A 10,502-nucleotide genomic window follows, 5' to 3' on the forward strand; every position below is an offset into this window, starting at 1 on the left:
TCTTAGGAGGAAGCACATGCTCTTAACCATTAGGCTCACTCAAGTGGTATAAACAAAAAACAATTGCAAAGCCACCAATAAACCCTAAACATTGATGGAAAATCTGTAGCCGTGCGCTTCCTGGAGAGGTACTCACGGGTGGCCCCTGAAGAAGGTTATTCTGTGATGCCCAGTAGTCCTAACAACATGTGACCTCCCAATGTTGGACTCTATTTCCTTACTTGCGGATATTAACTATTACATCCTTACTGTGCGGATATTAACTATTACATCCTTACTTTGTGGATATTAAGTAATACAAACAGATTGGTTTAGTCCATTCACTGGTATGGTCACTTTATTCACTAATATGTTTTTGGTTGCAAATAGTATGCAGTTGTATCGAGTTAGTGATAGCGCATTAAAGGCATTATAAGTTGCATATACACTGTTGGATATATATCCAGATATTGAACATTTCGATCCAACTATGCATGTTTTAATTTATACAATAACAAAGTCAGATCCCCCTAGACTGGCTTCCTGCCAAAGAATGCCAGGATGAACATCACCTTCCAAGACACGAACATTCTGAAAAGCATAACTGCCGTCTGATCAGGTATTTCTACAACTAAAACCTCCCCATAAATCATCATGATGCCATCAGTTTGAACTTTGAAAGAAAAAAATCTTTAAGATCAACAAATTATGCAAGCAAGGACTGTACCCGTTCTTCAGGTTGTTCTGTGATGCCCAGTAGTCCTAACAACATGCGACCTCCCAATGTTGGACTCTATTTCCTTACTTTGTGGATATTAACTATTACATCCTTACTTTGTGGATATTAACTAATACAAACAGATTGGTTTAGTCCATTCACTGGTATGGTCACTTTATTCACTAAAATGTTTTTGGTTGCAAATAGTATGCAGTAGTATCCCGTTAGTGATAGCGCATTAAATGCGTTATAAGTTGCATATACAATGTTGGATATCTATCCAGACAATGAATATTTCGATCCAACGATGCATGTTTTAATTTATACAATAACAAAGTCAGATCCCCCCAGACTGACTTCCTGCCGAAGAATGCCGGCATGAACATCACCTTCCAAGACACGAACTATCTGAAAAGCATAACTGCCATCCGATCAGGTATTTCTACAACTAAAACCTCCCCAAAAAGCATCATGATGCCATCAGTTTGAACTTTGAAAGAAAAAAAATCTTGAAGGTCAACATATTATGCAAGGGACTGTACCCGTTCTTCAGGTTGTTCTGTGATGCCCAGTAGTCCTAACAACATGTGACCTCCCAATGTTGGACTCTATTTCCTTACTTTGCGGATATTAACTATTACATCCTTACTTTGTGGATATTAACTAATACAAACAGATTGGTTTAGTCCATTCACTGGTATGGTAACTTTATTCACTAATATGTTTTTGGTTGCAAATAGTATGCAGTAGTATCCAGTTAGTGATAGCGCATTAAATGCGTTATAAGTTGCATATACACTGTTGGATATATATCCAGACATTGAACATTTCAATCCAACGATGCATGTTTTAATTTATACAATAACAAAGTCAGATCCCCCCAGACTGACTTCCTGCCGAAGAATGCCAGCATGAACATCACCTTCCAAGACACGAACTATCTGAAAAGCATAACTGCCATCCGATCAGGTATTTCTACAACTAAAACCTCCCCATAAAGCATCATGATGCCATCAGTTTGAACTTTGAAAGAAAAAAATCTTTAAGGTCAACAAATTATGCAAGCAAGGACTGTACCCGTTCTTCAGGTTGTTCTGTGATGCCCACTAGTCCTAACAACATGTGACCTCCCAATGTTGGACTCTATTTCCTTACTTTGTGGATATTCACTAATACAAACAGATTGGTTTAGTCCATTCACTGGTATGGTCACTTTATTCACTAATATGTTTTTGGTTGCAAATAGTATGCATTAGTATCCAGTTAGTGATAGCGCATTAAATGCATTATAAGTTGCATATACACTGTTGGATATATATCCAGACATTGAACATTTCGATCCAACGATGCATGATTTAATTTATAGAATAACAAAGTCAGATCCCCCCAGACTGACTTCCTGCCGAAGAATGCCACCATGAACATCACCTTCCAAGACACGAACTATCTGAAAAGTATAACTGCCATCCGATCAGGTATTTCTACAACTAAAACCTCCCCATAAAGCATCATGATGCCATCAGTTTGAACTTTGAAAGAAAAAAAATCTTTAAGGTCAACAAATTATGCAAGCAAGGACTGTACCCGTTCCATAGGAGGGCGGTTTCTTGCAGAATCTTGAACACAAATAGCTGCACATGCAACTACCTGCAGCATATCATTCACATTATAGTTGTTCTGTAGGCAGGGATCAACAAGGGCATCTAGATTGCCATCTTCCATTGCTCGAGCAAGCAAGGGTTGGGCCTACAGAGAAATCAAAAACTTAGACCACCTAGAATAAATTCTAACCCAAGTTGGCATGAAGATTTAAGCAGTCAAAACAGTATACAAATAAGTTCTGATTTGAAGTACTAACCGAAAAGACTAGACGACTTTGCGGAAACGGTAGAGTTGAATCTAGAGGCCGGCGGCCAGTGATCAACTCAAGCAGCACGACACCGAAAGAGAAAACATCAGATTTATCTGTCAGTTCCCCACTTAACAAATATTCTGGAGCGCAATACCTACCCAGGCAACAATAGGGACTCATAACTCCAGTATAAAGGCACAAAAGGTATCTACAAAGTAAAAATGCACTGGAAAGGGATTTACCCAGGAGTCCCCTTAACCGCTGTCTTGATATGAGGAGAACCTTCTGAAAGAAGTTTTGCAAGGCCAAAGTCTGCAAGCTGTGACAAAATATTAAATCAGGCTTCCGCATATATTGTGAGGTCTATCACACAATGAACAGAAGGTGGTATACCTTTGCTTCGAAGTTGGAATCAAGGAGAATATTTGAAGCTTTGATGTCTCTATGAATAATCTTCGGATAACCTGCAGTTTAGAACAATTTCAAAAATAGATAATAAAGGAGTGTAGCTTTAAGTAATATGACAAGAAATATAGCATACAGTCTTCATGTAGATAAGCAAGTCCACGAGCTACTCCTCTTGCAATCTTCAATCTAGTTGGCCATTCCATACTTGGCTGACCTTCAGCTGCCATAAATTATCAAACTTTATTGGAAATCATAGAAATTATACTGAGTAATTTCACTCGCATGGAGCAATTTGACATATACAGAAATACTCTTTCCTCTACTGGCATTGATTCATCTCATCCTGGATCTATTCAGCTTTTGATTCATCTTATCCCGGATCTATTAAGCTTTAATCCTTCAAGATATAAGCTCTCAATTTTTTCTTGTGCCTCTAGATGGATGACAGATTAAAGGTTAAGATGGATTTATATTAGCTTATTCTTAGATGTTTAATAACATGCATTTTCTTTCTCTTTTTTGTTATTGAAATTATAGTAAATTTTAGAAAATTAAATTGTTTGCTCGCTTTCTGCATTTCTTAGCATTACACATGCACAAATGAATTGTTGAAAGTCTCCCCCGGGCCCGACACAGATTGCAGAGTAGCTCGCTTTTAGTCAAAATCATATGCATAATGATAAGTGAGTAACGGAAGAATTGTTGCACGCATATTACTTACCATGTAGATGGTGCGCTAGTGTATTATTAGGAACAAATTCATAAACAAGCAATCGTTGGCTACCAGCTATGCAGTAACCCTCCAATGAGACAAGGTGGCGATGATGCAAATAACTGATTAGTTCCACTTCTGCTTGAAACTCAAGCTCTCCCTGGCTCCCACCAACTTTGAGCTTCTTCACCGCTATATGTTTGTTTCCTGGAAGAATGCCTTTGTATACATATCCAAAACCCCCCTGTCCTAATAGATTGGTTTCCGAGAAGCTATCTGTAGCCAACACTAACTCTTCATAGGTGAATTTTTTTGAGATACCAAGACTAATGCCCGGAGAAGGAGGAGGCAATGGCTGTTGAAACTCACGCTCTCCCTGGCTCCCACCAATTTTGAGCAGCATATTTTTGTTTCCTGGAAGAATGCCTTTGTATAAATCTCTAGTCGCCTCTGACATTTCAACGGTGATTTTTTTTGGAGGAGAAGCTGATGGATACTGTGATGTCGAAAAACCAGAGCTTGAATCAACTCCATTGTTAAGTACAGGTTTGGGAGTTAGAGGACATGGCACGGATACAGGAGATGGAAGGGGTAGTGGCTGCCGTGATGCCCTTAAACAAGAGCTTGAATGAACTCCACTGTTAAGTACAGGTTGGGAAGTTGGAGGATGTGACATGGATTGAGGAGGTGGAGTAGGTAATGGCTGCTGTGATGCCAGAAAACCAGAGCATGAATCAACTCCACTGTTAAGAGGTTGGGAAGTTGGAGGACATGGCACAAATACAGGAGGTGAAGTAAGTAATGGCTGCTGTGATGCCAGAAAACCAGAGCTTGAATCAACTCCATTGTTAAGTACAGGTTGTGAAGTTGGAGGAAGTGACACGGATACAGGACGCGGAGGAGGTAATGACTGCTGTGATGGCGGAAAACCAAAGCTTGAATCAGCTCCATTGTTAAGTACAGGTTGGGAAGTTGTAGGACGTGGCATGGATACAGGAGACGGAAGGGGTAGTGGCCGCTGTGATGCCGGAAAACCGGAGTTTGAATCAACTCCATTGTTAAGTACGGCTTGGGAAGTTGGAGGACGTGGTACGGATACAGGAGATGGAAGGGCTAGTCGCTGCTGTGATGCCGGAAAACCAGAGCTTGAATCAACTGCACTGTTAAGTACAGGTTGGGAAGTTGGAGGACGTGGCACGGGCACAGGAGGTCGAGTAGGTAATGACTGTTGTGATGCCGATAAACCAGAGCTTGGATCAACTCCAATGTTAAGAGGTTGGGAAGTTGGAGGATGTGGCATGGATACATGAGGTGATGGTGGAACTCCAGGAGGGTTGCCAAGATGAAATCGACAAGATGGAGGTGTTTGAATATTGACATCAATTATCCCAAAAAAATTGAACATCTTAAAGTCAGGAAAATAAGGCAAGTACCGAGGTGTTTGTCCATAAAGGTCATCTGCACAATGTCCAACAGAAGAGTTAACTGAAATATGAATTGTAGCAATTCCCTAAACAGGAAAAGAAAAATAGTTGCTCTGTCATTATTGTTGAATTGGAACAATTTGCAAGATTCAATACAATTAACTTCCTTCAGAGTAAGCTTCAGATCACTAAATATCTGATTTACTTGAAGTATTAAAGCTTTTGCCCACAAAGAAATTATAGTAACACATTTACAGTCAACTGATATGGTAACAGAGGTTGGGGACAAGGGAGGGGTCCCATGCAGGAAGAAGAATAAATTGCCGCTAACCTGAACGTCAACTAATCTGGGATTACAGGTGACTGCATGAGTAAAACAAAGAAATTTAGAAATCCAGCCTATGCATGAGTAAAACAAAGAAATTTAGAAAATCCAGCCTATGCCAATATACAGTTGATCTCTTACTGATAAAGAAAGGAATGTTTACTTTGTATTAATATGTGATGTGAAAAAGGTGTATATTAATCTTCAAATTCTGCAAATTGTTGTAATGGGATAGTTTGCACAACATGGATGCCAAACTTTCAATGGATATATTTTCACAAGAAAAACCTTTTACTTTTTGTCAGCCCTAAAGTTTGGAGAATGCAGAAGAAAAGCATTACGGAATCACTGCTTATGTAAAAGAAAAATTAACGAACCTTTTGTCGTGTAAGTGCAGAAACACTGGTATTTGACATGGTAAAATCACCAACATGTCACATAAAAGATATGGCGAAACATTTGCTAAAAAAACTTAAAATTTCTCAGGGTTTGATATATTTTATAGAAAATGCTGATAAGATTTTTCAAATGATTAATTTTCTAGAATACAGAATTGGGCTCATATTTCTCACAGAAGCACACCTTGAGGTTTGGATTTGCATCCCATAACATGGATTTCCTTGGCTTCGGTGCTAGATTTGAAAGGTCCCATAACATGGAATTCATTGGCTTCGGTGCTGGATCTGAAAGATAACTAGATAAGCATAGTAATGTTGGCTATGGAAACGGATTTTGATTGTGAAATGGTGGATTTTTCTCGAAAAAAAATATATATATATCCGCAAAGAAAGGATGTAGCAACACGAAAAATAAATAGGGTATGGGCATCTGATTGGTCTGTATGGCTCTTCAATGGAGGAATCAGAAATCGGCTGTCCCTCGGTAAGATATGTAAAATGGCCGAGCTGCAACAAAATGCCGGGTTGTGATATTTAGGGTTTGCTACCTAATGGCACATGATGCTTCAATATTTCGATTACACCTATTGATGCTTTAATAAAATTACCAAAACGGCAATCATGAAGAGAGGCTACACAGCAACAACATACCTTCACGAAGATTAGGTGGATCTCGATGGTACCGCTCAGACCTCCTCCTTTGCTCTGTCAAAAGGCAGAATGGTACGAAGAAGAAGACCGCAAGCAAAACAGCAAGTTGAACTTCTGTCACAATTTCAGTATTCAAGAGACTGCTGCTGCTGAGTCCTGGAGGGGATGTTAAAGTTGGAGATCCAGAAGACCGTGGTGCAGAGGACGAGGATGGCGGTAGTGGTGGATGAGAGAAGGGCGAGGACCGTGGCAGTGGTGGATGAGAGGAGGACGAGGACGATGGTGGTGGTGGTGGAGAAGATGAGGCAGAGGATATGGACACCGCAGGGGCAGACATTGAGTGTCTCGGTGGCGGTGATCCACCCATGGGTAGCGGAGAAGCTGTTCTGGGAGGTCCCAACTCTGTAGCCAAACTGGATATACAGATCAATCACTCCACGATCTGTGATTTGTTCCAGGCTTCTGTTGGCAAGTGAATCAATCAAGGCCAGCAAGTGAATGAATAAATGCCTGCTCGCCTTGAAGATTTCATCCATATCTCCATATACACACATGTACGAATATCCTTTCATACCATTCTCGTTAGACACAAATGCTCAAAATGGTCAGATGCATCTTGTCAATGTGGAAAAGAATGACACAAATGCTCAAAATAGTCAAATGCCCACCAGGTCTGGAATTTGACCGTCCAAACATTTTTTTTCCCGGGAAAAAAGATTTGAAAGTTAAAATTTTCATGAGAGATTTAAATTGGCGGCAATACGGTTTAGCTTAAATATAATTTAGTTAATCTAAAAAATATTAAAGATAAAGATTTAATCACAAAAATAAAACAATTCATAAAATATAGTATTGTGAAATGTAATCACATAAAATTAAGAAATATGAATAATTAATATTATTTATATTAATATATATACATTTTAATATATGTGTGTTTTCTTTTTTATTAATATATGTAATTTTTTAGAATTAAATTTATTAAAATATGTTTTAATATAATATTAAGTCATTTTAAATGGAAAATATGGACAAAAACTATAATTTATGAAAAAGAAAAAAAAAACAAACAAAAAACAAAAAACTAACTAAAATAAAATAAAACTAATACAAAAAATTAGTAACTAATAGAAACGGAAGTTACTAAACAACCCATAATAAAACCTCAACCAATCACCCTACAAATAAATAAATGTAAATAATAATAATAAATAACAAAAAGTGAATTCTCAATGTTAAACTATGAATAAAGATCAAAAAAATTTGGTCAAATACAAACTAATACACAACAAAGCAAAATTGAATGTGTAATATCATGGGTATGGTAGGTATAATAAAGGTTAGAAAATCTATTTATTTGTAGCGTCTATTTTTTGTCATTATTTTTACGTCCATAAGTTGGAAATGAGATTTTTATAGACACAAAAAGAAATTTGAAGAAAAACTTTATGAATAATTTTTTGGTGTTATAAAGCCACACTAGTGAAGTATTGTGTTTTCTTCTTATAAAGCCACACTAGTGAAGTATTGTGTTTTCTTCTTCTAAGCTTAACTACCTTCAAGACTATCTCCCAGTTGTTATAAAAAGTTTGCATTTAACAAGAAGAAAATTTTGATGCTCACTAATCTGCAAAATGTTAGGGTTGTTCAAGTAAACTTGCCGTAGTAAAGTTATTGGTGGTTTTCTGGCTCCAGGTATATGGGCACCCATGGTTTTGCCCATGGTATTCATGTTTGATGTAGCCTATTTATAGGCCAAAAAGTTCCATGATTATTTGTCTATTGGCTAGTGGGGTTAAGTAATGGTGTCATTAGACACCATCACTTCTCTTGGTGCTTTATGATCCTAACATTTGGTGTCAAAGCCAAAGTGGTAAATATTAGAGTTGGAATGGTAAATATGAGAGGCTGAGAACAAAGCCTCATGAAAGAGTGTAAGGTTGTCAAGAGACTATGGTATTAGTTGCTTGCAACTTAGCACCAACAACAATGGAAAAAGAAAGCAGGGCTCCAACACCACATAGAAAATGATATTGTTTTTCGTGCAATTGATAAAGCAAGTAATGGAGAGGTAGGCAAGCATGCAATAAAAGTTTCTAGAAACTATAAATGCGAGCAAGATAGAATGATCCATGAGGAGGCTTGGAAAAGGCAAGAAATGGTGTGAATGGATCGAGAATATGAAATTATGGTTAAGGAATGAGTCATTGCAATCTCTAGAAATACAATGGTGAAGTTAATTGCATGGGCCTAGGAGAACTGAGGATCATGAAGATCATGATGCAGACAAGGACGAGTGAGATCATAGAAAATCTACCAAGAAAGGATTGTGTGTGTATGGTGAAAGGCTATGGTAGCCATGATAAAAGAGAATAACAGAAGTCACGACTGTAGGTTGTGTTGAAAAGCCAAGTTAAGGTATGGATTGCGCAAGATATAGAAACTTAGAGAGTGGTCGTCTGGACAAGAGAAAGAACATAACGAAGATGAAATCAATAGTGCTAAAGTTTAATGAAGGAGTCAGTATGTGTGAGAACACCCTATGGGTTTTGGTCCAAGGTATTCCCCTATGAGTTGTAAAGCCTGATGTTCAAGCAGACATTTTGCCCGAGAGCACACATAGTTGTAAGGCCTTAAGAGCTTGCTCAGGTATACATGTAATGCAATGGCACATGGAGTCATCAAGTTGTGGAATGGACCACTTGGAGAGGTACCAGGGTGGCAGGTGTATTTGTATCCTTGCTTGAGGGGGGGAATGTGAGAACTCAAATGAGATGGTTGATGAATGGAACCAAGTCAATCACCTGGAGTCAAGTTTAAGGGGGGATTGTTAGGTTTCTTCGAGTAAACTTAACCTAGTCAAGTTACTAGTGGTTTTCCAACTCCAAATATATGGGCACACATGGTTTTTCCCATGGTATGTGTGTTTGATGTAGCCTATTTGTAGGCCAAAAATCTTTATGATTATTTGTCCTGCTTGTCAATGGGATCGAGTAATAGCGTATTTAGACACACCACTTCTCTCAGTGCTTTGTGTGTTAAAAAATCAGAGAGGAAGAAAGATCCTCTTATGTTGATAATTACTTGTGATATTCTTGTAGTCTTATTAACTTTCTTTATGTTCTTCTTTTATCTTCATTTCATTAAGAAATCATCAAATCAAAACATGAAGATCAATAACACCAGATATAGGCACTCAGTCAAGGTTAAAACCCCTCTCTAAGGGAAAACCCAGTCAAAATTTTCCACTAGCAAATTCAAATCAAGTTGAGATAAACCAAGACCTTAGACCTGACCAAAAAACCTTCCTCCACCACCAAGTCAGCCTTCCAAGATGATTTTGCAAACTTTAGTAGTCTCCTCTTGCCTCCCAACTTCAACCCACCAACAACACACAATTTTCAGCCCCCAACATCCAGAATTTTGGTCTTACTACAAATCTGAAATTTCGGCCTCCCCAATAGCTTCACAATTTCGCATGTGTGAGTAAGAAAAATAGTCTTCAAAATTCTTCGCTAGGGTTTTTCTCTTTCTTCCCTGAATTTCATACTTTTTCCTTCTCCAACAACTACAGATTGAAATTTTTCATAATATCTCCAAATGAGGTTGAAGCTGCTTATTTATAGTTGTTTATGGCTCCAATTTGAGGTCGACTTGTCTAGGTTGAGGTAGACTTGGTGGAGGAGGCTTAGAAGATGTATTTACATCAAAATAAATTTACTTTTTAATAGATGAATCCCAAGAAGGGTATTTTACATGATGACAAAGACAAGGACTCTTGACATAAACCCTAGAAACCTACAATGGAAGCTTTGACCTAAAAACCATTGACCCAAGCATGAAACCCATGCTTTAATAAGATAATTTATTTTACAATAGAATTTATTTTTCTTTATTTTGATAAGTATATTACATCATGACTCAAATACAATTATGAAGACTGGCATTAGTTACATTTTTCGATACTCCCTCTTAACTAGGGTGGTATTCATAATTACATATATACAGAAGTATATGGAAGATCTCAAAATGATA

General features: G+C 37.8%; 1 protein-coding gene across 6 annotated transcripts; it reads right to left on the reverse strand.

The window, feature by feature from the left end:
- Window positions 1-1,259: 1,259 nt before the first annotated feature.
- LOC149258789 (uncharacterized) lies at window positions 1,260-7,071 on the reverse strand. Of its 6 annotated transcripts, XR_016256958.1 has the most exons (9): window positions 6,468-7,067; window positions 3,679-5,127; window positions 3,091-3,177; window positions 2,943-3,013; window positions 2,792-2,868; window positions 2,556-2,703; window positions 2,282-2,443; window positions 1,775-2,144; window positions 1,260-1,638 (listed from the first exon to the last, which is right to left on the reverse strand). XR_016256958.1 is itself a non-coding variant. In XM_089416266.1 (8 exons), exons 1-8 carry the CDS (start codon window positions 6,832-6,834, stop codon window positions 1,552-1,554), a joined length of 2,349 nt encoding a protein of 782 aa, XP_089272392.1. In that variant the 5' UTR covers window positions 6,835-7,071; the 3' UTR covers window positions 1,260-1,551. The 6 variants fall into 6 exon arrangements, 4 of the variants coding, with proteins under 4 accessions (XP_089272392.1, XP_089272374.1, XP_089272384.1 ...); XM_089416266.1 differs by lacking the exon at window positions 1,775-2,144 and having other exon boundaries at window positions 2,282-2,344; window positions 6,468-7,071; XM_089416248.1 differs by lacking the exon at window positions 1,775-2,144 and having other exon boundaries at window positions 6,468-7,068.
- Between the last annotated feature and the right edge of the window lie 3,431 nt (window positions 7,072-10,502).

Source organism: Pinus tabuliformis, chromosome 6, assembly GCF_031772625.1.
Source record: "Pinus tabuliformis cultivar Carrire ecotype Pingquan chromosome 6, CPIR1, whole genome shotgun sequence".
NCBI classification, from domain to species: domain Eukaryota; kingdom Viridiplantae; phylum Streptophyta; class Pinopsida; order Pinales; family Pinaceae; genus Pinus; species Pinus tabuliformis.